Source organism: Heptranchias perlo, chromosome 22, assembly GCF_035084215.1.
Source record: "Heptranchias perlo isolate sHepPer1 chromosome 22, sHepPer1.hap1, whole genome shotgun sequence".
Taxonomy (NCBI): domain Eukaryota; kingdom Metazoa; phylum Chordata; class Chondrichthyes; order Hexanchiformes; family Hexanchidae; genus Heptranchias; species Heptranchias perlo.
The window spans coordinates 4186663-4213860 of NC_090346.1; the positions used below are offsets into that span (position 1 = coordinate 4186663).

Here is a 27198-nt window from a genome sequence, read left to right on the forward strand (position 1 = left end):
CCACAATGGTACCAGATCAAAAGGACACCTCCATTATTCCAAATTCCAGGACTCCCCACTCCAGGACTATTATCCATTGTTACCAAAACGCAGCACTGTCCACAAGTCAGCTAAACGCCATTCCCAACCTCCAGTACTGCTAAATACCAGGGGGTCTGAATTGGGCCGCATAGTGCCTGTTGTGTAGGCGCTACCTGGACTCCTAAGGACCCAAAATGATGTCCGCAATGCGCACACACACACTTCCGGCATGACGTGCACAGGATGCCATATTGGTAAAGGCGTTAGAGCATGCGCACTTAACGAACGCCGGCACCATGTTAGGTAGGGAGATCATGAGGTAGATCAGTGTGCAACGCTGATTTAAAGGGACAGATGCGATTTTGGAACTCCACGTTCCAGCCAATGCACTGTCTTAACCTCACACAGGTATTAAGGGATATAGGGCTAAGGTGGGTATATGGAGTTAGGTCACAGATCAGATATGATGTTGATGAATGGCGAAACAAGCTCGAGGGGCTAAATGGCCTACTCCTGACAGGCAACAGCAAGGGCACTGGCGGAGTGGCAGGGGTGGGACAGGAATGCTGTCCCATGGAGCCACTGCCACTTGCTGCCTCCTGTTATGCGCCACCTTCTCCTGCAAGAAAGCAGGAAGTGTGTCAGTGAGTGTCCTGCAAGATGTTTGGGTGATGTGGCTGTCATGGTTGAATAGCTGCCAATGTGTGTGACCTGTGAGTTGTGGGTCTGCGACTTGCAACAGTGGTAATGTGTGAGGGAGAGAGGAAATATCTGATTGAAAGAGTTTGTTGGTAGGTGGGTGATGGGCAGGGGGGGGCGGGGTGGGGGTGTAGTGCTGAGCAGACTTTATTCAATGTTTTGAAGGAACTCAACAGTTTGTAAAGCTAAGGACGGGACCTGCATCTGTGTGTTTACGCGTGTGATTTCTGATCACCGTTCAGACCCGTATCTTATATTTTGAAAATACAGAAGAGTCCAGCAAACTTTGAGCAGCCAAGTTGTTGCTCATTAAAAATTCCAAAGTTCCCATCATCACCATGCTTTACCGTATTGACTTCACCACTGACTTCCACCACTTCCTGCACAATGCACCTCCCCTTTAAGAGGTGCAGTCTGCCTTTAAGTGGTGCTAGCCACTCATGATATTTGGGCTCCCTGCTGGTGAGCAGCCACTCCACAGCGCGGGTAGTGCTGGCTGCAATTATAGAAATCACCAAGCAGCATGAACATTACGTGCTGCCTGCATCGCAATGACTGGGCATGGGTTAATTGCACACCGCGATCCCTGCCCCTGTTTTCGGGGGTTAACCAATTTAATCCCTCAGATAGCTACCTCCTATTGGTGTATCTTGTGTATTCTCAGCTTTAAAAATGGTAAGGGGTAGAAATTAAATATACGGGTAAAGGACTATTTGTAAAATATAAAAGGCAACTTATTTCGTTTTCACAGAATAATGGACAATTTGTGAAATTCAATCTCCAAATGAACAGTAAAAATCCCAGAATACTTTCTTTAAGTAATGGAATTTGACTCATTTGTTCAGTGTAGATCAGTGGTCCTGATGTTATGCCTCAAATGGCATAAACACCCACATTGTTATGAAACAGTAAATCCTGACTTACCATGAGCAACATCATAAGAGATCTGCTAGTTATAGACAATGAATGCAGCTCTTTCATGCAATGCTGGTCAGGTAGCAGTAACATTTTACTTTGATGCTAAACAGCTTTTGCAGAGGAAGAGCAAGAGAACCTGAAATTCAATGAACAGAAGGACGGTGAAGTGACATTGTTGCTGTCACATGAATCCAGTAGTGCATTTCTTGTGGATTTGAACATTTTTCCTGTTTATACTTGGAAGCCAGACTGTGCCACATTCAAATCTAATAGTATCAATTGGGTGTGCCAAGAATTTTTGCAAGTCAGTAAATAGTTGACAATTTAAACAAAGGGCCATTCAAAGTTAATTTTACAACAGCCACCATTCATCCATACTTAGAGCTTCCGTATCACAGCCAGCCAAGTCTGAAGAGAATGCACTACTGGATTCATGAGACAGCAACAATGTCATTTCACCGTCCTTATGAGACTGTGAGACTGATAAATTGCAGTTACTTTTGTGCTACAAACTCTTGTTCACCGAGAACTGGATTGAGATTACTCAACCTTAAATTAAGAAACCAAGGTGAAAGGTCAGGTCCCAGAGCACAGGATACCACCAAGGTTAAAAAAGAGAGTAAGGCAGATCAGATGACAGGTCTTTTATTGTATCCGCTTACTAATAATAAAACAAGAGCCCAGATTTTAACCTAGTGCACCCAACAGTAATGGGGCAAGTGGGGGGGTAAAATTACATCTGGGGGCTCACCGCACCATTCCCAAACTGTTCACCAAGCACATCATTTTAACTGGGGATTTTCTGGCTTCGGCACAGCCACCCATTCCAGACAGAGACAAAGTTGAGGTCCGATGACGTTATTGCAACGTGCACCCGATTTTAACTCTGGGTCAAGTAAGGCCCACAGTCCTGGGCTGGCGACAGGCAAGGATCATAGCCAGAAAAGGCCCAGGTAAACTTTCCTTGTGGGTCAGGATGAGCAAGAGAGCTCCTTGCCCGGGGCTACCCTCGATCATCTCCTCTCTCCTCCCCCCCCCCCCCCCAACACCAACCGTCATTTATCCTGCCAGGGACCATTTCCTGCAGCCTGCAGCCACACTGTTTCCTGCTCCCACCAGTCAGGCTTTAAGTCATTCCCACCAGCTTCAGGTGGGAGTCCACGAGGGAACAGTAAAACGAGGTCCAGGAGTTAAAATCGCCCAGGCCTCGTGCTCCGATCGGCCTCGCGCTTCGACCCCCCCGGGTGTGATTTTGCTATGTCATCCAATTCCCTTTTTAATGGCACGCAATGGAAATGGGGAAGCTCGGCCTCTTTTTCACATTAAGATATCCCCTCTCCTATTTCCATATAACGCTTTCTACCTTTAAGCAGTTGAAGTCCTGAAGTCCCCACAGTTTGACGCTGCCATCTGCTGAAGAGGTGGCTAGGATCTGGTCCATGGGAGAAAACTGGACAGACCAAACTCCACGCTTGTGGCCTCGAAACACTCCCATGAGTGAGAAATCAGAGGCTGACCAAAGCTTTGCTGTTCTGTCCTGGGAGCCTGTAGCCATTAGCTTGTCATTTGGAGAGACTACCATACTGTTTATATCCTATGAAAAAACAAATAGGATACATTTAAGAACAAAACATAGCTTCCTTTTCAGATGATTAACTAGCGAAGGGTCTCATTTTCAGTGCAATAAGGTTCATACCCTGTACTATAACAACATTTATAAAGTACCTTCAATGTAGCAAAACATCCCAAGATGCTTCATAGAGACGTAATTGTAAGCCAGTAAAGGAGATTTTAAGAGGGATGAACAAAAGCTTGGTCAAACAGATGGGTTTTAAGGATGGTCTCAAAAGGAAGAGAGGGAGGCGGAAAGGTTTAGGGAGGGAATTCCAGAGCCTAGGCATCTGAAGGCATGGCCGCCAATGGTGGGGCAAAGTGAGGGGAGAGGAAAATGCACAAGGGGGTCAGAGTCAGAGGAACAAAGAGGTCAGGATGGAAAGAATTGTAGGGCTGGAGGAGGTTACAAAAAATAAGGAAGGACAAGGCCATGAAGGGATTTAACACAAGGATGGAAATTTTAAATCTAAGGCTTTGGAGGACCAGGAGCCAATATATATCAATGAAGACAGGGGTGATGTATAAGCAGGAAAGGATGTGAGCGAAGAGGTTTGGACAACTTGAAGTTTAAGGAGGGTGCAGGATGGGCTGTTGGTCAGGAGAGTGTTGGAGTATTTGACTCTGGAGGTCACAAAGGAATGGATGAGAGTTTCAGCAGCAGATGGGCTGAGGTAGGGATGGAGGTGGCCGATGTTAAGAGGTGCAAGTTGGCAGTTTGTAATGAAAAGGACATTGGGTCGGAAGCTTAATTCGATGTCAAATTAAGATGCTGAGGATTGGAGGGGAATGGAATTGGTGACGGGGACATGGAGTTTGTGGCAGAGGCCGAAGACGATGGCTTCAGTCTTCCCAATGTTTAACTAGAGGAAATTGTGAGCTATCCAAGATTTGAAATCGGACAAGCAATCTGACAACACACAGCAGTGGAAGGGTTGAGAGGTGGTGGGAAGGTAAAGCTGGCTGTACTGACCTACGATCCTACGTCTGTGGATGATGTTGCTAAGGGGCAGCATGAAGATGAGGAAGAGAAGGGGGACAAGGATAGATCCTAGAGGAACAATATAATGGCTGCAGGAAGAAAAGCTATTGCTGGAGATGCCTAGCCAATTGTATAGAACAAGAGTGCAGTCCCACTGTGATGTAAATTTCTATGGTTCTAACTCAACAACCAGTTTCATCCTTTTTATGATGCCCTCCTCCAGAAAGCAGTTTCATTATTGCTTAGGCATTGATAATAGTTTATATCACACAACTTCTTACTTTGTCATGAGCCTTCTCAGTCAAACCAGCACGAAGGACTTCAAGTTCCGCAGTTTTCTCACCGCTCTTGGCCCCTAGGGATTTTGTAAGATTCCACAGCTTTATGGTGCAGTCCTGGCTACCACTAACTATGAAACCTTCCTTTAATCTGTAATTAGAAAATCATTAAAAAGCAAGTCAGTACTAAGAATTTGCACACAATGTTGGAGCCTGCAATCAGGTTGTAGTACACAAGTCAGCAATGAATATTAACATAAATCTAACATTAAACAGTAGTCAGAATATGACCAAATCATCAATTAGGGGCATCAATGATCCTTTTTTCATCTTCAACTGAAGGACAATAAATCTACTAAAGTGAAAGTCCCTGGGGTGGGACACGAGAAGTTAGCAATAGAAAAAAATAACATTGCATCATCAGGACGTGAAGCCTGAAAGCAATGGTCACTCTATTTATATGGTATTGAACTCCTGTCAGAGGGAGAGGACAATGTTATAAGGGTATAGATTTAAAGAAGCACTCTCCAGTATACGTTAGTTAATATTTCACCAAGTTTAATCTACAATAACTTGCATTTATATAGTGCCTTTAATGTAGTAAAACACCGCACGGCACTTCACAGGAGCGTTATCAAACAAAATTTAACATCTAGCCACGTACGGTGATATTAGGACAGGTGACTAAAAGCTTGGTCAAAAAGCTAGGTTTTAAGGAGCATCGTAATAGAAGAGAGGTAGAGAGGCGGAGAGGTTTAGGGAGGGAATTCCAGAGCTTTGGGCCGAGGCAGCTGAAGGCACGGATGCCAATGGTGGAGCGATTAAAATCTGGGATGCGCAAAAGGCCAGAATAGTGGAGGTCAGAGATCTGGGAGGGTTGTAGGGTCGGAGGAGGTTACAGAGATAGGGAGGGGCAAGGCCATGGAGGGATTCGAAAATTTTAAATCAAGCCAATTTAGTACAGTTTTCACCATCTCAAATGCAGACATGCATGGGATCTCGTAGCAAGAGTATTTTTTTGAGGCTTCAATTTGAAAAAAAGGGAGCACTTTTCAAAACACTCATACCTTGAGCAGGAAATAATACCAACAACATGGGCGTGTCCTAGACCTTGTGCCACACAATTCACTTCTCCGGTCTCTTTATTCATTATCCAGATTCGAATGGTTTTGTCCTGAAACATGGGAGAAAAATGATTAAAATATAAAAACTGGTTATGCAGAGTTTATTTGTATTGTAAAATGGATTAAACCCTGATTACATCTTTACAATTAGATCAAAATATTTGAAAAAATAAACGTACCTTAGAACAACTGGCAAATTTGGTTCCTTTTTTAAACACATCCAGGGCTAATACAGTGTCTAAAATAAAAGGAAAACATTCCATAATTCACAGTACAGATTTTGCACTCAGCAGGACCAAGAAGCAACTTCCTTATTTTATGTCGGAACTTTAATGTAAGCTCATTTCTGGTTTCTTTTCAAGGCTTTGATAGTTGCAGTATCAGCCTGACAGTTGGGGAAACAGGCAAACATCTGTCAGTAGAGCTATTCCACAGCCAGAAAGGGAAATAAAACAACCTGGTTTAAAATGATCTTTTACATGAAAAAGTAAATGAAATACATGTGCCCTGAAATTATGACAGATTTTATATAACGTACAGCGATTCAACGTAATGGTAATCTCACTTTAGCAATCGTAAACTGTCCCTAATGCACACAGTGACCTCAGAATATTGCTGGAAAGATCAGAACCTAAATTAGCTGAAGTAATTGGATGTGTTTCATTGACATAGAATCATACAGCAAAGGAGGCCCATTGTGCCTGTGCTGACTCTTTGAAAGAGCTATCCAATTAATCCCACACCCCTGCTCTTTCCCCATAGCCCTGCACATTTTTCCTTTTCAAGTATATATCCAATTCCTTTTTGAAAGTTAATATTGAGTCTGCTTCCACCACCCTTTTGGGCAGTACATTCCAGATCTTAACAACTTGAAAAAAATTCTCATCTCCCCCTCCACAACATGCTTTGGATCTAGCAGCTCAAAACTGGGCATCCATGAGGTGCTGTGGGCCGTCAGCAGCAGAATTGAATTCCAGCACAATCTGTAACCTCATGGCCTGGCATATTCCTCACTCTACCATTACCAACAAGCCAGGGGATCAACCCTGGTTCAATGAGGAGTGTAGAAGAGCATGCCAGGAGCAGCACCAGGCATACCTAAAAATGAGGTGCCAACCTGGTGAAGCTACAACTCAGGGCTACATGCATGCTAAACAGCGGAAGCAACATGCTATAGACAGAGCTAAGCGATTCCACAACCAACGGATCAGATCAAAGCTCTGCAGTCCTGCTTCATCCAGTCGTGAATGGTGGTGGACAATTAAACAACTAACGGGAGGAGGAGGCTCTGTAAACATCCCCACCCTCAATGATGGCAGAGTCCAGCACGTGAGTGCAAAAGACAAGGATGATCCATCTCGGCCTCCTCCCGATATCCCCACCATCACAGAAGCCAGTCTTCAGGCAATTCGATTCACTCCACTTGATATCAACGGCTGAGTGCACTGGATACAGCAAAGGCTATGGGCCCCAACAACATCCTGGCTGTAGTGCTGAAGATTTGTGCTCCAGAACGAGCTGCGCCTCTAGCCAAGCTGTTCCAGTACAGCGACAACACTGGCATCTACCCGACAATGTGGAAAATTGCCCAGGTATGTCCTGTCCACAAAAAGCAGGACAAATCTAATCCGGCCAATTACCGCCCCATCAGTCTACTCTCAATCATCAACAAAGTGATGGAAGGTGACGTCGACAGTGCTATCAAGCGGCACTTACTCACCAATAACCTGCTCAGTGATGCTCAGTTTGGGTTCCACCAGGACCACTCGGCTCCAGACCTCATTACAGCCTTGGTCCAAACGTGGACAAAAGAGTTGAATTCCAGAGTGACTGCCCTTGACATCAAGGCAGCATTTGACCAAGTGTGGCACCAAGGAGCTCTAGTAAAATTGAAGTCAATGGGAATCAGGGGGAAACTCTCCAGTGGCTGGAATCATACCTAGCACAAAGGAAGATGGTAGTGGTTGTTGGAGGCATTCATCTCAGCCCCAGGGCATTGCTGCAGGAGTTCCTCAGGGCAGTGTCCTAGGCCCAATCATCTTCAGCTGCTTCATCAATGACCTTCCCTCCATCATAAGGTCAGAAATGGGGATGTTCGCTGATGACTGCACAGTGTTCAGTTCCATTCGCAACCCCTCAAATAATGAAGCAGTCCGAGCCCGCATGCAGCAAGACCTGGACAACATCCAGGTTTGGGCTCATGGGTGGCAAGTAACATTCGCGCCAGACAATGACCATCTCCAACAAGAGAGAGTCTAACCACCTTCCCTTGACATTCAACGGCCTGGTTCTGGACTCCCCAGCCATCGGGAACATCCTCCCTGCATCTAGTCTGTCTAGTCCTGTTAGAATTTTATATCTTTCGATGAGATCACCTCTCATCCTTCTAAACTCTAGTGAATATAGGCCTAGTCGACCCAATCTCTCCTCATACGTCAGTCCTGCCATCCCAGGAATCAGTCTGGTAAACCTTCGTTGCACTCCCTCCATGGCAAGGACATCCTTCCTCAGATAAGGAGACCAAAACTGCTCACAGTACTCCAGATGTGGTCTCATCAAGGCCCTGTATAACTGCAGTAAGACATCCCTGCTCCTGTACTCAAATCCTCTTGCAATGAACGCCAACATACCATTCGCCTTCCGAACTGCTTGCTGCACCTGAATGCTCGCTTTCAGTGACTGGTGGACAAGGACACCCAGTTCTCGTTGCACCTCCCCTTTTCCCAATCTATCACCATTCAGATAATAATCTGCCTTTCTGTTTTTACAACCAAAAGTGGATAACCTCACATTTATCCACGTTATACTGCATCTGCCATGTTCTTGCCCACTCACCCAATTTGTCTAAATCACATTGGAGCCTCTTTGCATCCTCCTCACAGCTCACATTCCACCCCAGCTTTGTGTCGTCTGCAAACTTGGAAATGTTGCATTTAGTTCCCTCATCCAAATCATTGATATATTTTGTGAATAGCTGGGGCCCAAGCACTGGTCCCTGCGGTACCCCACTAGTCACTGACTGCCACCCGGAAAAAAACCCGTTTATTCCTACTCTCTGTTTCCTGTCTGTCAACCAATTCTCAATCCATGCCAATATATTCCCCCCAATCCCATGTGCTTTAATTTTGCACACTAACCTCTTGTGTGGGACCTTATCAAAATGTAGAAGATTCAAAAGTGCATGGCTGTTCAGCATACAACTGAGCGATTTCTACAATTTGATAACACTTTCTCTAGGTGTACACTTCAACGGATTACTTGCAAAGTTTGCAGCAAAAGAAAGACTGTATTTGTATAGCATCTTTCATGACCTCAGGATGTATCAAAGCACTTTAGAGCTAATGAAGTACTTCTGAAGTGTAGTCACTGTTGTAATGTTGGAAACATGGCAGCCAATTTACACACAGAAAGCTCCCACAACCAGCAACGTGATAATGACCAGATAATCTGTTTCATTAGTGATGTTGGTTGAGGGATAAATATTGGCCAGGACACCGAGGAGAACTCCCTTGCTCTTCTTCGTAACAACGCCATGGGATCTTTTACGTCCACCTGAGGGGGCAGACAGGGCCTCGGTTTAACGTTTCATAATAAAGATGGGACCTCCGACAGTGCAGCACTCCCTCAGTACTGCAGTGGAGTGTCAACCTAGATTTTGTCAAGTCTCTGGACTTGAATCCACAACCTTCTGACTCAGAGGCGAAAGTGCTATTACTTAGCCACGGCTAACACTTGAAAATGTCAGCAAAGCTGAAAATCATTTATCTGGAGAAACATTTCACTTTTAAGCAGAACTACAGTGCTGTTTTTCTACCACTGGTTGGTACAAGTGCAGTTTGTAAAATATTTAACAAGGTGCATCAGTACCCTGGAAGGGGTGGGGGCACAATTTGGCTAACTCGATGTCAGTAAAACACTACCTAAATCTGTTCTATCCAGCAACATTTATATTCTGTGATCACATCATACAACAAGATTGCTCACAATAAACTGCTGTACATTATGATGTCAGGATCATGGGCATGTTTTGTTAAAATATTAAAACTAAACTGCTGTCTTGAAAACTACTGGAGAAAAGGAAATAAGTGTCCAGAAGAAAGGACTTTCATAAAGTACAGAAGAAAAGGCAATTTGACCAACTTATCCTGTTCCTTCCAACAGACCATGAGTTCAACTCTCCCCTGGGAGGTGAACCATCACAGGCAAAACATCCATGAGAAACCATGAAAAATGTGGGATTCATCACTGAATTTACAACTGCAATCATTGTACACTGCACCACCTACAGCATATGACAGAGCATTAAAATCGAATGGGACTTTTGTAACCAATAAACCACATCCAGCATTGCAAAGGGGAACCTTCAAAGAATGAGCAGGTTTGAATATCAGTTATGTACACCAAAGTTACTATCAGCCAAAGAGAAATGGCTCGAATGCTCAAACTGTGAAGTACTTTTCTGAACCATAATAGCCACTAATGTGGCTGTTTATTTCCATGTCCATAGGTCATGAATCTATTACAAAATACATTAAACACCAACACTACTTCACCATAAGGTCCTCTAAATTCAAAACTCGTCTCTTTTTTTTAAGTTAATAATACCAATGTAAGAAGTTGTAGTAGAATGGCTCCAATCAAACATTTTATTTAATAAATTGACGGAACAAAAATCATTGGAGAAAAAAAAACTTGTGTTTGTCGATAACTGGAGGACATTTTCTGGAGCGGATACATTTTTCAGGAAGAATGGAGCTCCTTTCAACAGAATAGGTCGGGGGAAAAAAAAGACTAGCTAAGAATTTAGAATGTGGCACTGGGAGTATTTAAAATAGTGAGAACCAGGGATACCGTAGCTCAATGTGTAGTTCCGCTGTTAAAATTTGAATGCTGATGCTAAGAGTATACTAGAAATAAAATGTTGGAATTACAGACAAATGCTTTCATACATAAATGTAGATGTAATTGGTATCTCTGAAACCTGGTTGGATAATTCAGGTGGATCAAAAGCATAGCTGAAAGGAAATGGGGGATTGCGTAAAGATAAGTTGGGTCATAAAGGATTGAACAGCAAAACTTTGCAACATTATGCAAATGAATCTCTTGTCCAAATATTGTCCAAGAGTGTGGCTTTATATAAGAAATAACAGAAAACACATCAAATTACACAGGAGGCACTGAATTGTTGTTGAGCATGTACATCCTTACAGGGGAATAGTTACAAGGCAACTGCACTCTCAAAATATTGGCCCTAACCCCTACCAATAGGCTTTCCACAGTGGGGTCTTGTACCAGGGATTACTAAAATGGCCAAACCAGCATATTTTGATACCGTTCTAGCTTTTCAAACTCTAACCACCATATTCTCTGCTCACCTGTGTGCCCGTATAGGATCTGACAGTTTAACGTTGCAAGCTCAAAAACTTTCAGCTGTGGGCTGTTGGTGGCCACCACAATGTGTGTGTCAGATGGACCCAGGAACTTCACGTCAAGCACCTCATCATTATAACCTACAAACTAAAGAAAATGCATTAGAACTCAATAATCTTAACACCTTGAAGCATATAGAAAGTTTTGGGCAATGTTAAAGCTTTAGCCAATGGAGCTTTGACTGAAACATATTTGTATATATTGGTGTTCTATACACTGCACTGTCTGGTCCATCAAAACGCTTGTTCAGAAGGGACAAGGGTATTCACCAAGTTCTTGCCATAGAAGTTTCACACCAAAAAGGATGTAATTTGACCCATCTCATCCATCCTTCACCAATCCAGAACTAATACCACTGCCCTGTTCTCAGCCCATCGTCCTATATTTTCCTCTGCCTCACGATTATCCACGTTTCCCTTAAAGGATGCAACGGTCTCTGCTGCAACCACTCCCTGCAGTAAAGTATTCCATGCTCCCAAGACTGTGCAAAGAAATATTTCCTACCCTCTCGTCCTGTGCAACAAAAGGCAGTCTGGCAAGATGGCAAAATAGATTTATACTGAGCTACATCTTGTTACGGTGTGCATGAGTGACTGCAGGTAGTGTGGATCTATATCATTCTTGTGCTGCATGCCAATCCAAAGGAATCAGCAATTTAAAAAAAAAATCAATAGATTTCATCTCATATTATTTGACCCATCTCTCATGAATGGCTATTGTGCATCATCAAATTACTTTGACAAACTTGCACTAATTACTTCACATCATTAATCCTGCAGTTTACGACTAAGTTTCTATTTATTTGGACAAGAGCAACGCTGAATGGCACTGAAACTTATCCACTATTAATGATGTTATTAATATTTCAGGTGTAATGGAAGTGTTTATTAGTCAGTGTAATTTTATGTGGGGGGGGGGGGGGGGTAGAGTTTGGGGACGGAGGGCATTCTTTAAAGTTCTACTCACCTGACGCTCGAGTTTCAGGGTGCGTAGGTCATAGGAGAGGATGTTATGTTCAGCTGTTACGGTAGTTAGCTTCTTTGTTGCCGGGACCATCATGCAATGGGTCAGAGACTGCTCATCTGCATCGTCTTCATTTTCATTCCTCGGTTTACCAGGCACACACTGGGAGTATATGCATCTTCCAGAATAAGCTTCCCAAATTCTAAGGATCCCTTCAGTTATATTAAAATAAAATAATTTACAGATTTGAAATGGAAGAATGGAAATAACTAAAAAGCCATTGCAGGCTGCAGTTGCTAATCATCTATAGTGACAGCGTGCTGGCTGGAGAATGTTCATTGTGTTTGTAACTTTAAGTTTTGGGGCCTGGAAAGTTTCCAGATGACTTTTAAAAAATAAGTCTATCTGCTTAGTCATCGTCAACAACTTGCATTTACATAATACCTGTAATCTAGAAAAATATCCCCAGGTGTTGCAGAGGCGTAATCAAAAATATAGGCTTCAAGCCAAAGAAAGAGATATTCGTAGGCATGAACAAAACCTCAAGCAGAGAGGTTGGTTTTAAGGAAGATCTAAAGGAAGAGTGGGAAGTGGAGCGGCTTGGGGGTGGGGGTTGGAATTCCAGAGTGTGGGGCCTAAGTGGCTGAAGGCACAGCCACCAATGGTGGCATGTAGGGAGGAGGAACGCACAATCGGCCAGAGTCAGAGGATCAGACAGCTCGGGGTGGGGCTCTACGGCTGGAGGTTACAAAGATGGGGACAGGGACAGGCCATGAAGGGGTTTAAAGACTAGGATGAGAATAACACATTCGAGCCGTTGGGGGAAAATGTCGGTCACCAAGGACAGAGTGATGGGTGAGTGGGACTTGGTATGGAATAGGATACGAGCAACAGAGCTTTGGATGAGCTAAAGTATACAGAGGGTGGAAGATGGGATGCCAGCTAGGAGAGCATTGGAATAATTGTGTCTGGGGGGTCACAAAAGCACAGACGAGGGTTTCAGCAGCATATAGGCTGAATTAAAGATGCAGGTGGGTGACGTTACGGCAGTGGAAGAGGCAGTCTTTATGATGGAGAGAATGCAGGGTCAGAAGGTTAACACAGGGTTGAACAGAAGATGCTGAAGTTGCAAAATGTCTGATTCAGCCCGCGTGAATGGCCGGGGAAGGAGATGGAATCGCTGGCGAGGGTACATTTTTTTTTTTACGTGGGGTGGGGTAGAAGATGGTGGCTTTGGCCTTCCCATTGTTTAACCGGAAGAAATTGCGGCTCAAAGCTCAGATGTTGGTCAAGCAGTCTGACAACATAGATGCAGTGGAGGGGTCTAGAAAGAGGTGGTAGTGAGGCCCAAAAAAAGGAAATGGAAGTAATGGGCTTGGGTCCAGAGCAACCGCCAAAATGCACATGCAAATGGGAAACATGGTCTCCTTTGGTGCTGCACATAGGGAGGGGATGACCAAGTGCAGCGGGGTTAGGAGGCAGAGGATAATTGGACCAGGTCACGCAGATATTATTCAGTTCCCATTTTAAAGTCATGCTTTGCATCCTTATACTTATATAATACTTTGATTTTACATTATTTATATTTAAATACCAAAACTTATGAAAATTTGGGAAGCAGGGAAATAAGGTTGCTTAGAACACAGGAGTTTCTGCAATATAGTCGGAGGAGCTGGGAAAAAGCAAAACCGAGGCTCTACATCTCCACCACTGGGTGCGATTACAGTGTGACAAGTTTACATAGGCAGTTTCCATCATAAATCTGTACACAGGAATTTATAATGGAAAAAGGTGTCACGGAAGTGACAAAATTGGAAGAAGAAGTATGGTATTGAAAACAGGAAGTGCGCACCGATACAAGATTTATTATAGATATATTTCAGGCAAAGGAATACTTATGGTTCGGACAGCATTTTTCAATCAATTCACAGTACTATCTTACACTAAAATGTTGCAATCCATGTTATAAACAAGTAGTTTATGGTTTGTAGTGAGCTATATTCTAGGGTATTTACAAATCAAACGCCAGATACGAGGTGCAACAAATACAATAAGCAGACAATTTCTGTAACTTCCTTGAATAATCGGCAGTCACTTTATCCGGTATAATTTGATTGGTTATCGCAACTTCAAAATTCAAAAACTTTTGGGTATAAAGGCAATTTTTAAAACAAACGTATTTACAAAATAAATTTCAGAGTACAGTAGACTTCTCTATCAATCCATTTGGGCCATTACAGTTAAAATAAGGACAGGTAAAATCCCCATTGGTGTAGAACAGGATGCTGAGTAAATTCCAGTCAGTTACCACGTTTCCTTCTTTAGCATGAGATAGTTACCGCAAGGCGTTTTGACTGACTGGTTTTATTAGCGTCCAAGAATTCATCTGGTAATACCTTTACTGCCTGCGGTGATAAAATGAGGTTCTTCGCTCGTCAGCCCCAAGGCAGTAAAGTCCTCATCCTCTGGTAGTAACACTACTGCTTCGACAGTCTATCATAAAACAGAGAAGATTTGTATAGAATTTAGACTGTCAGTGAGGGATTAACAACAATTGCTAAGGAAATTACTGAGCAGTTCAAAAAAATCTTTCATTTGTTGAAAACCAGAAGAGGTTCTGTTTCTCAGAAAGAGGTTTTGCAAAACCTATTGCTGTCTTAGAAAACTTCGTACAGAAAAAGTTTCCTAGGAGTCAGTAATGAATTACATATTTGCTCTACAGGGTTAATGTTAATCCCAGTTTACCCAAATAAATGAAGTAATATTTTTTTGAGGGGCTCAGTAAGGCAGAACTCCCTCCACAAACTTCATGAGGAAGCCACCTAGTGGACAAACCAAGTAATAGCTCTGTGGGAGAACCTTCACCACACGGACTGCAGCGGTTCAAGAAGGCGGCTCACCACCACCGTCTCAAGGACAATTAGGGATGGGCAATAAATGCTGGCCTTGCCAGCGATGTCCACATCCCACGAACGAATAAAAAAAATGTTGGAATGTACGTGCATGACAAGTGGTTCATAATGGGATAAATTTTATTTTTAAAAGTTTTTCCAACTTTGAAAATAGCTTCAGCATTAGAAGTTCTCATTTCAACTCACCTCATACACAGGAACTGTTCTCTGTGACTTGTAGGTTGTCAAGTCCCATACAGTACATATCTTATCACGGCCAGAGCTGCAGAAAAATAGTTTTATTATGCCAGGAACAATAAGCTGCATATTTTGCATAACAACATCTTTTAAAAAGGTCTTTTGGCCTTCAAATTCACACAAAAGCTGCACTAGTTCTCTTTCATGCTGATTATTCGGTTGCTAAAACTAACTATAATTTCCTTATAGTATCACAACTAACTATAATTGGACTCAGTATCCCAAGCAAGAGAGAGAGAATAAAATCATGCAGGGTGCCTGCTCCCAATCTTCATCCAATGAACCCTGCCGTAAAGTGCTTGCATGAGGACAGGACTGGACTGTGATGATCAAATACTTTCCCCAACATTCACTGCTTAGGCTCACATGTGAAGAATGCTCATTTGGTTGAGGCTGCTGACACTTAGGGAACCATATCCCAATGTTAGTACCGTCAGGAAAGGAGAGAAATGAGTGTCGGGGCGGGGAATGGGGAAAGAGAAGAAGGGAAAGTGGAAACAACAGGAAGGCAAGAGGCTTTGAAACAAATACTGGTACTTATACAATACAAAAGAAAAAAAAGCACATTTATTTTGGGGAAAAAATCCCAGTCTTAGTATTCCTCACAAAAGCAGAAAATAATGGACACCTATTTCTTATTTCTGGCTAAAACCCCATATATGCCTATTTGTTCAGCAAAAACACAGGATTTCTCACAGCAGAGTAAATATCATAACAAACTGCCCCTAAATTATGGCCGTACCTGATAAGTGTGTTTCCATCCAATGTGAATGCCAATGAAGTCACTGCGCTGTAGTGAGCATCCAACACCATAATACACTTGCTGGTGTTCAGGTTCCAAAGTCGTACTTTATAGTCCATTGAAGAGGAGAAAAGCTGAAGCCGTGATAGGTCAGGATGAAATTCAACCAGGCTGCAAAGGGAAACGGGGACGCCAAAAGAAGGAAAGTAGAATCAGTGTAATCCTATTTCAGCTTACAGCAAATGTACTACCATCTCAACAAAGAGGTCAGAGCAAGTATATCTTTGGCTTTTTAAACTTTCAATAAAATGTTACAGTTTATTTTTTTTCTTTAACCTATACTAGCATCAATTACACTTAAATAGTTTTAACATTAAGTCACAGTTAATTTTCCTTACTGAACAACTCCAGAAGAGCCCTTCAGATTGTGCGTGCAGTACTGCTTGATAACATCCCAGATCTTGATGGTACTATCACACCCTCCTGAAAATGATAATGAACAAACCATAATAGTTACATCTGAGCAGCATTTCAATGCAAATGTAACAGGTTGGTCCACTGTGAGACCGATAAGGTCACTAATGGCATTCCTTATATACTCCACAACACAGAACAGATAAAAGGATATAGGTGTAATCACACGAATAGTTATACCTGTAGCCAATAAAGTCGATGTAGAGTCAAAAGCCATGCTAGCTACTGGACTAGTGTGAATAGCTTTCCATGTACGATTACACACATTCTCTTTCCAGTCCCATTGCTTCAGGAGTAAGGCACGACTACTTGTCACCAGCATCTGTCAAGCAACACAAGGACATACATGAATATATTAAGCATCATGTTTGACAAATAAGAACATAGCTTAGCCTAACCATCTCAAGAGGGCTGGAATACAAAGGAGTAGAAGTTATGATAAAGTTATATAAAGCTTTGGCTAGACCCCATCTGGAGTGCCGTATTCAGTCCTGGGCACCATAGCTCAGGAGGATATATTGGCCTTGGAGGGGGTGCAGTGCAGATTCACCAGAATGATACTGGGGCTAAAAGGGTTAAATTATGAGGACAGGTTGCATAGACTAGTCTTGTATTCCCTTCAGTACATACGATTGAGGGATGATCTAATTGAGGAATTTGTGATTAAAGGATTTGATAGGTGGAGAGAAACTATTTCCTCTGGTGGGGGAGTCCAGAACAAGGGGCATAACCTTAAAATTACAGCTAGGCCATTCAGAATTATCACCCCCATCAGCCTACTCTCAATCATCAGCAAAGTGATGGAAGGTGTCATCGACAGTGCTATCAAGCAGCACTTACTCACCAATAACCTGCTCACCGATGCTCAGTTTGGGTTCCGCCAGGACTACTCGGCTCCAGACCTCATTACAGCCTTGGTCCAAACATGGACAAAAGAGCTGAATTCCAGAGGTGAGGTGAGGTGAGGTGAGAGTGACTGCCCTTGACCATCAAGGCAGCATTTGACCAAGTGTGGCACCAAAGAGCCCTAGTAAAATTGAAGTCAATGGGGATCAGGGGGAAAACTCTCCACTGGCTGGAGTCATACCTTGCACAAAGGAAGATGATAGTACTTATTGGAGGCCAATCATCTCAGCCCCAGGGCATTGCTGCAGGAGTTCCTCAGGGCAGTGTCCTAGGCCCAACCATCTTCAGCTGCTTCATCAATGACCTTCCCTCCATCATAAGGTCAGAAATAGGGATGTTCGCTGATGACTGCACATTGTTCAGTTCCATTCACAACCCCTCAAATAATGAAGTAGTCCGAGCCCGCATGCAGCAAGAGCTGGACAACATCCAGGCTTGGGCTGATATGTGGCAAGTAACATTCGCCCCAGACAAGTGCAAGGCAATGACCATCTCCAACAAGAGAGAGTCTAACCACCTCCCTTGACATTTAACGGCATTACCATCGCCGAGTCCCCCACCATCAACATCCTGGGGGTCACCATTGACCAGAAACTTAACTGGACTAGCCATTTAAATACTGTGGCTATAAGAGCAGGTCAGAGGCTGGGTATTCTGCGGCGAGTGACTCACCTCCTGACTCCCCAAAGCCTTTCCACCATCTACAAGGCACAAGTCAGGAGTGTGATGGAATACTCTCCACTTGCTTGGATGAGTGCAGCTCCAACAACACTCAAGAAGCTCGACACCATCCAGGACAAAGCAGCCTGCTTGATTAGCACCCCATCCACCACCCTAAACATTTACTCCCTTCACCACCGGCACACTGTGGCTGCAGTGTGCACCATCCACAGGATGCACTGCAGCAACTCGCCAAAGCTTCTTCGACTGCACCTCCCAAACCCACGACCTCTATCACCTAGAAGGACAAGGGCAGCAGGCACATGGGAACAACACCACCTGCACGTTCCCCTCCAAGTCACACACCATCCCGACTTGGAAATATATTGCCGTTCCTTCATCGTCGCTGGGTCAAAATCCTGGAACTCCCTTCCTAACAGCACTGTGGGAGAACCTTCACCACACGGACTGCAGCGGTTCAAGAATGCGGCTCACCACCACCTTCTCAAGGGCAATTAAGGATGGGCAATAAATGACGGCCTCGCCAGCGACGCCCACATCCCATGAACGCATAAAAAAAAAGAAAGCACTTCTTCACACAAAGGGTAGTGGAAATCTGGATCTCTCTCCCCCAAAAAGCTGTTGAGGCTGGGGGTCAATTGAAAGTTTCAAAACTGAGATTGATAAGTTTGTGTTAGGCAAGGGTATTAAGGGTTACAGATCCAAGGCAGATAGATGGAGTTAAGGTACAGTCATGATCTAATTAAATGGCGGAACAGGCTCAAGGGGTTGAATGGCCTACTCCTGTTCTTATGTTCAAATCCACAATACATTGATTAGGAGTTAAACACTCAACTGATGATGATATTGGGTCACTTGGAGTTCTCATCTCAGACAGTATGGCAAATGGGTGATTAATTATAGTCCTCACTTAAGGGAAAAGACTTTGAAAGTTATACTTTCAGTGTTTAATTCCCCTTTTTTTTTTAAGAACTTCTTCCCCATCCCAACCAAGTGGGCCTTCTAACAAGGCTGCTCTACAACCAACCATTACCATAATACACAGATCAGTTGCCTCCAACCTTTCACTTTGTGGGGAAGCCTTTTGTCTGTCTCGGATAAAATTAGGATCTTACGTGGGGAATCGCATATACAAAAGCCTATGCTTATGCAGCATATTATTTTATAAACTAATCAGATTTAACCAAGTCAGACTGCACTACATAATCACACATCTTTTACTGGATTCTGGTTACAAAGAGTGTAAAAATTTCAGTTCCAATAAGTACCTCATCATCGGGGCTGACGCTGAAGCAGGTAATATCTTCTTGATCCTCCTGCAAGGAAAAACAGGAAAATCTTAATCAATTCAAACCAAACTGCACTCATGAAACCAGCTTGTGTAGTTACCCTGTATATCGCAATCAACAGAACATATTAAAAAAACACAATGATCGAAAAAAATTTTTGCCACAAATACAAAGTATGGTCCAAGTTTTGAAACCCCACTTTGATCAATTAACAATGAGTGACCCTATGAAGCTTTGGGCAATACTCCATTTCTGTTACCCTTTAATAGCATCAACGGCAATTGATTCAGCAAATGACAGGCAGAATGCTATCAACAAAAGCAAGATATTCTGGGGTAACATTTCTGCGGAGTTCTCCCTATCTCCTGCTGTAAATATGGCTGTTTACGTCATTTCTCCAAGGCTTCTGCTGAAGTTACAGCAGGAAATCGGGAAAACCCCGATGGAAATCCCAGGCCCTTGTCTTTTAGCTACATTCACACAGATATACAGGTTGATGGGGTGAAGTGTCTTCTGTTCACTGAATGTGAAATATTTGTCTGATTATGCCTCTGGGAAACACCTTGGGACATTTTTCTACATTAAAGGCACTATATAAATTCAAGTTGTTGAAGGATTCAATGTGAAATCGGTTAGTCTCAATCCAACTGCTACCAGGTTTGGGCACACAGCACAAACCTATCCCAAATATGGCAACCTCACTCACAGGATGGCTGAGAGGATCAACTGAATGGCTCATGCGGGAAATAGAAACAAAATCACACTGATACAGTAAAGGGCATTCTTCTAAGGTTGGGGCTGAGTTTAGGGAGCTTTGCACCCTGCATCTAATCACATTATACCTGAACTGGGAGAGCGTAACGGTGACACTGGGAGCCGCAAATATAAAGTGTTCCATTCCGCAACACTAACACTCCTCACCTTGACTAACACAATCGTAACAAAACATAATCAAAAAGATATTGGGTCCCTTGATTGCATAGTAGGGTAAAATCCCCATTGGTGTAGAAGTAGAAGATCTTACTTCACATCCCATTCTGCACTAAAATAGCTATCAGCAGCAGCGGGAGCTAGGAACACAAAGACATTTATACCAAAATGTGAGCAGTATAACAACCCGTCTGTAACTTCCTACCTGCTCAATGCTCTTTGTGACCTTTCCTGTTCCAATATCCAAGACATTGACCTTTGTCCCACAGGTAAAGAACATGTACATTCCATCTTTATTGATCTGCATTGGAAGAAGTAAAATACATTTTTTTGTTTAAAAGTGACATGCTTCATTCTTAAAATCCAAATGGACAGTGGGAGCCACAGGAGGTCAAAATAAGCTAAGGAATGGGTGTTCTTTTTTTAAAATCTTTAAACAGAATGCAAGGCATAAGAAAGATAAATTAAGTTAAACAGACAAAAAGCAAGATGAAAAACAATTGAGGGGAAAAGATGGAGAAAGAAGTGAGAATGAAAAAAGACTAATATTACAATCAAGCTACATTTGATTAACTTTATTACTGTAATATTATTGTCTTTGTTTCAGCATCACAGTGCGGGAGCGGAGAACTTACAAAACCAGCAAACAAGAAGTTGTTATGATGCCTTTCACGCTCTCCCTCTTTCACTTACTCTGAGATCCTTTTTTTAAAAAAATACAAGATGTGCAAATGATGAGGTACATAACCATCCTTTGGTGCAGTTGAATCACATTGTAAAAACATGCCAAAGAATTCAACGGATCCAGATTTTAATGAGTAAGTGGAACTAGCTGTCACAGTTACCTTCATTATCAAATTATTGGTTTGTAGTTATCGCACCATGTCCCAAAATTTATGAAATAGTAATATCAAAGGTGTATGATAGAATCCCTTGTTTTTCAATACTTTATAGCTTTTGTAATACTCGATCTCAAAGTTTAAATATCATTGAAAATAAAATTACATTAAATTTATAATAAATTAAAAGCTACCTGTACTTTTCCTCCTTTGTAAAATGGTTCAATTTTGCTGGAAACAGCATAGCTGGAAGAGATTTAAAAATGGAGTTAAACACTAATTAAGAAAGGAAGCAGACTTTTACAGAAATCTTAATCTTGACTGAAAACAAGAAAACCAAACATCTTTCAGTCTTTAAAACATGCTCTATCAATGATTTCTATTTGAGACTCACTGCACTCTTAGCTCAAAGATCAGATTGATTGCCTGCCAACTACTTCGTCCTCATTTTGTTAGACAGAACTCCAATAGCCTTTGGGCTCATTGCATTATACAATTGCTCTTCATTTCTATTCTTTAGGGCGCAAGAAAATCTACAGAAATATATAAAAGCAGTGTTATCAAAAACTTAGTCATAAATCTTTAAATTGTTTCTTCAATTCTTTCATGACATTCGGTTGACCCTGTACAGTGCTACCACTAGGATCGCAGCAAAACATAACAGTGGCCATTACATTTTACTCAGATATGTTCTACACTGCAGACCACACTTATAGGTGAGCGCTCATTCCCTATGATCTGAAGTGTGCCCCTACCTGCCCAATCTTCAAGTAATTTGGAGCGAGCCCAAAGATCAAACTGAAAACCTTCATTACTATATATTTTAGCTACTGATTATATCTTATGCACTTGCATGATCTTTCTCGACTTTAGAAGGCAGTAGAATAGACACTTCTCTGGATGCTAGCTTAGGCTATAAACAGATGCCAAAAAGATATATTAACCAGTAAATGGAGGTGAACAGAAGCATGACACATTATAGACTTACAGTAGTCACAGGCTCAATGGTCATTCCTCGGAAAATAGAAAATTAAATCGTGTATGCTGTGTTAATCCGCAATGCAAACACAAGAGGGGGAATTTTCCAAGGTCGTGCCATTGCCAGGGCCTCGCATGCAGCAGGTTGCAAAAATCACAAACATATTGACCACGAGCTTAAGTTGTGTGGGGCCTCAAATTCCACCCAGAGTCACCTGAATATTAACTTGCACAAGGCATTTTGTACCATACTTGTGCCATTTATATAAATACTGCTAAGAAAAGAGATAATGTTCTTTCTATTGAAAAGTGTATGCCAAAACCCTCCACAAAACCCATCTTAATATACCATACAGGAGTTTGCACACTACCCAAGAATACCCATGCTGCACTCACAAACAGCATTGTTATAATTCACATATCCAAAGTGACGTCACACTACAATTTTCTGTCCATTTTTCTGCCTTGTAATATTTTAACCATATATGCCATTTCAGAACATATTGAAGGAGGCAGTGCACTCTCTCAGAAGCAAATGGACATTACACAAGTTTATGGATGGTGTAATATAGTTGCTGCTTTGCCTTGATGCTGAACTTGTGTAGTGTGGATCTAGAGTTAGGGCCCATCCTGACTTGGAAGTAAAGTGGAGTGAGACTTGGTGACACAGGGAGTCTCACTCTGCTTCACTCCACAGTCAGGTCATGCAGTGATTGAAAATTTAGGCTGCATTTAGACTGCAACTGCAGCATTGGTGCAAGGCAAAACCTTTCCACACAAATACTATAGCTATAGCGTAAATGCATCCTAAGAGAGCGACAGGAACCAAGCAACTAAATACAGTAGCACACATAAATTATACATTCCGGAAATTTCTCTGCCATAAGGACTCTGCTTCACAATTTCTATTTTGTTTCATCATTAGTATTTCTTTATCCCAAATATTAGTTTAAACAGTTTCCAACGCTTCTCTAAAATGTTTCTGTAGACAGGGTGGCACTTGTTGGTTCTAGCTGTGCCAGAATGTACACGTCTGCCACAAAAAGCCTTAACATCACATAACAGATGATTGTTCAAAGGCAAATTTTACAATTGGGCATTGCTTGCTACAAGCCATGTAAAATTATTTTTAATCTCACTGAACAAATCACTTCATCTCATCAAGGAAACTTCAGTGTGCTTTTTTCCCCTGAGCTCAGAGGATAATGAAGGAGTGCAGGCAAACTTCCAGTTTGGCATAGATTATATTATCATTGGTGTGAACTGATTTGAGTTTCACACCACTGCTAAACTGGAGTGTAAATCAGGATTAAGAGCCCAACATGACTCCCGAAAGAACAACTCCTCAGAGGGGGTAGTCTCAGTGCTTCTGTTTTACACTCCATGGAGTGTAAATCCAATGTGGCGTCAAATCTGCTTTACACCTATACCTACTTGACCTCAATTTAAATGTTGAGAGAGCAGGGATTCTCCCCTCCCACTTTCTAAACATCTAAATGTTTAACAATTGGGGAAGAACTCTGTTCAAACTTGCACCAGGCATGTGTACAGTTCTCTCCTAGTTAGACAAGAGCCAGGCAATTTGAATGCAGCTCTACCTCGTTGGAAATGCACCTAGCAGCCACAATAGGAATGCACCCTCAATACCAAACAAACATATGAATTAAGAGCAGGAGGCCATTCGGCCCCTCGAGCCTGCTCTACCATATGATAAGGTCACGGCTGATCGGATTGTGACCTCAAACCTACTTTCCCATCTACCTACTATAGCCTTTAGCTCCCTTATTAATCAGGAATCTATCTAACTCAGCCTTAAAAATATTCAATGACTCTGCCTCCATCGCTCTCTGGGGAAGGGAGTTCCAGACTCACCATCCTCAGAGAAAACATTTCCCCTCATCCCTGTCTTAAATGGGAGGATACGAACATAATCAATTACACTTCTATCATTTAAACCTGACAAATTGCTTCCACATATGATACTTTCACAGTCCCAGCAGCACAAAGGTGATTGAAACCTTAGCTACCCCATATCGTGAATACCCAGGGACGTGTGTAGGATTCTCACCAATAAGTGTGGCAAAGTTTGAAGTCACATTGCATCAGTTTAAGTAACAGTTTTAGTAATCACTGCTCCACGCCACCGTGGCCAACATGGGTCACATTCATGGCCGGATGGAGCAAAGCAGATCACAAACCCAATTAAGATCATGGGGCTGCGCTTATCTTTCGGAGTAAAATACATCGAGGTCGGGCGACACTTTTCAACCAGGATGGGGAAGGAGGGAATGGGAGGGGGAGGGGATCGAGAGGGGGGGGGGGGGAGATAGGGGGAGGGGATCGAGAGGGGGGGGGGAGATGGGGGGGGGGGGGAGAGGGAGGGGGAGGAGAGGGAGGGGGGGGGGGAGGGATGGAGGATGGGGGAAGGGGGGAGGGGGAAGGGGGGAGGGGGGGAGGGGGAAGGGGGAAGGGGGGAGGGGGAAGGGGGGAGGGGGAAGGGGGGAGGGGGAAGGGGGAAGGGGGGAGGGGGAAGGGGGGAGGGGGAAGGGGGGAGAGGGGGGGGGAGAGGGGGGAAGGGGGGAGAGGGGGGGGGAGAGGGAGGGGGGGGGAGAGGGGGGAGGGATGGAGGAGGGATGGAGGATGGCGGGGGAGGGGGATGGGGGAGAGGGGGAAGGGGGCTGCTCATTCTGAGGGACACCCATCAGCTCTGACGGTGACTGCAGTGTGGGTTTCTGCTGCACTCACTTTGTCTTGAACTGCGGTGTGCTGTCTGCCATCGTCGTGGTTCATTCCGCTTCTCACTCCCTCACACACGGAGCAGGAGGGACAAACTCCCTCACACAGGCCGCCGTCTCCCAGCACCAGCACGTTTCCAGCACCAGCAACCGGACACTTCCGGCGCGCTCTAATGACGTCACAGACAACGCGCTCAACATGTCGCCGGCTCATCCCCATAGCAACAGCACAGTAAGTATTCTCCCTCTTTCATCTGTATTTCTGGCGGTTTTGACGTTTTCCCGCAGTTTGCAAATGCCTCCTTTGGTTAACCCGTGAGGAGACACTGGGCCCCGTGTCATCAACTCAAACAAGTCTTAACAAAAGTGCCTCCTTATTTAGAGGAGCACAACTAACAAACCACCCAAATCATACAAAAGACAAACCCTAACCCTAACGCCTGCGGTGCCCACCGGTCACAGAAAGCAGTTTGAAAATGTTATTGCAATGAGCGGCCTCTGTTACTGCTGGACTGCCCTGCGCATAGGAGGAAGCCATTCGGCCCATCCTGCCTGTGACAGCTCTTTGAAAGAGCTATTCAATTAGTCCCGCTCTCCTCCTCTTTATAGCCCTGCAAACGTTTCCTTTTCAAGTATTTATCCAATTCCCTTTTGAAAGTTACTATTGAATCTGCTTCCAGCACCCTTTCAGGCAGTTCATTCCAAGTCATAACAACTCACTGCGTAAAACAATTTCTTCTCATCTCCCTTCTGGTTCTTTTGCCAATTATCTTAATTCTGTGTCCTCTGGTTACCGACCCTCCTGCCAGTGGAAACTGTTTCTCCTTATTTACTCAATCAAAACCACTCATAACAGGGAACATCGTTCTTGCTCCAGGGTTCTGGGGTTGTTGTCGTGGTTCTCGAACCACTCAGAACACATGGAGACTACCTCAAAGGTAACGCACAGGGGACTTCAGCCTGACCCCTTGACAGCTTGAGCTGTGGGAGAGAAAAATCACAAACCAATGAAGCAAGAAGTCCCACATGTGCAAACCAGCCCTGTAAACACCAGCACCTTCACCTAAAACTGTACAGCAAATACTGAGCCAGCATTTTATGTTATATCCACACACATTTCCATACCCATGTTTAAATAGTCCTTAAATACAATAACAAAATAACCTCAAGTTTTGGCCATTCAGCCCTTTGAGCCATTCAGTTATATCATGATTAATCTGTACATCAACTCATAAAATGCAGACAGTTGGCATATATGCAGTCTCCCATCTCCCTTCAGCTATCCTTTGCCATGTTTAAGTGTTTTGCTTCATGTATGAGCACATCAGATTCATGTTGATGGGAAGCAGTGATTTCTTAAAAGGCATCTTTACATTTTGCCTGGCAGTTTCAGCACATAAACAAAGCACAGTAACTTTGGTTTACTTCCCTTCCCTTCAGGTGTCTTGATCACAAGCTAGTGTGAGAGCAATATGATCACAAGTGGCACGCATTTGCGGAAGAGGTTTCTACAGCATTCTGCAGTAACCTCAGGGGAACAGTCAGGCAGTGTGGAAAGTTTAAATTCTATGCCAATTTTTGTCAGCAAATGTTCACAAACAGACATAAGCCTAGAAGCGCTAACTGTCAGCATGAAACACTGACAACTGGCATGTACGTATGTGTCTTTTTTTGTCGGGGAAAATGAAAAAGAGAGTATTGAGATTTGGTTCACCATGCCTAATATCAATAAAATACATTTCTGGCTTTTTATGTTTGGTCAGGTAGGTGTTCAGTACATGCAAAAATCCATCACCATGTTTCCAAACCAAATTACTTTGAAATACACTTCGGTAGAGTTTCTGTTTGGCTCACTCTCTCTTCCCGTAGGGACTTACCACAGTTATTTAAGTCCAAGCAGTTTAGGTGCAGGTTGAAAAAAGCATTTGGCAGTTATACTTTCACATTTGTAATTCAATTGCTTACAAACACCAGGAGTTGACAATAGACAGCTAATATCTCCAATAGTGTGATGCAATGTCACACAAGTTCAACCTGCTGTCAACTAGGCACAGCTTTGTTACATTTTTGGCACAGATATCAATTAGTCACAGCTTTGTTATGTTATTGGCACACTTTATTCCTAAAGCTTAGGCAGGCTCAGAATCTTGAAATATGGGGCCCGATTTTAACTTTGAAGTCCGGGTGCGTTGGGGGCGAGGGGGCAAACAAAGTCGGGGATTTCCGGAGCGGGAAGGAATCCTGGCTCCAACCCGCCGAGAAACGCACATGACCCAGGCCCATCTGGAAGGGATCCGGAAGTCCCACCAGCAATTAAAGCGGGACGATATTTAAAGCAGGAATTAAAGTAGTTAATCTTATTGAAATCATCATTAATCTTGTTATACATGCTGGGAAACGATTTCAGCGCTGTCTCAACGTCTTTCCTGTGCTGTGTGAAGCATGCCAT

General features: G+C 43.2%; 1 protein-coding gene across 3 annotated transcripts in view; it reads right to left on the bottom strand.

Moving 5' to 3' along the window:
• Nucleotides 1–24905, bottom strand: part of tbl3 (transducin beta like 3) — a 62581-nt gene extending 37676 nt beyond the window's left edge. For 2 of the 3 annotated variants that reach the window (XM_068002836.1, XM_068002838.1), the window contains exons 1-15: nucleotides 24760–24905; nucleotides 21231–21282; nucleotides 20403–20498; nucleotides 19247–19294; nucleotides 16572–16713; nucleotides 16316–16400; nucleotides 15918–16088; nucleotides 15125–15200; nucleotides 14423–14519; nucleotides 12030–12238; nucleotides 11009–11150; nucleotides 5813–5871; nucleotides 5577–5683; nucleotides 4513–4660; nucleotides 3002–3232 (exon numbers count right to left, since the gene is read on the bottom strand). In XM_068002836.1, coding sequence (XP_067858937.1) covers nucleotides 3002–3232; nucleotides 4513–4660; nucleotides 5577–5683; nucleotides 5813–5871; nucleotides 11009–11150; nucleotides 12030–12238; nucleotides 14423–14519; nucleotides 15125–15200; nucleotides 15918–16088; nucleotides 16316–16400; nucleotides 16572–16713; nucleotides 19247–19294; nucleotides 20403–20498; nucleotides 21231–21282; nucleotides 24760–24791 — 1695 coding nt within the window. In that variant the 5' untranslated portion in view covers nucleotides 24792–24905. Of the gene's footprint in view, nucleotides 1–3001; nucleotides 3233–4512; nucleotides 4661–5576; nucleotides 5684–5812; nucleotides 5872–11008; nucleotides 11151–12029; nucleotides 12239–14422; nucleotides 14520–15124; nucleotides 15201–15917; nucleotides 16089–16315; nucleotides 16401–16571; nucleotides 16714–19246; nucleotides 19295–20402; nucleotides 20499–21230; nucleotides 21283–21430; nucleotides 21492–24759 lie in introns of those variants that run through there. The other variant, XM_068002837.1, reaches the window with a different exon arrangement.
• Between the last annotated feature and the right edge of the window lie 2293 nt (nucleotides 24906–27198).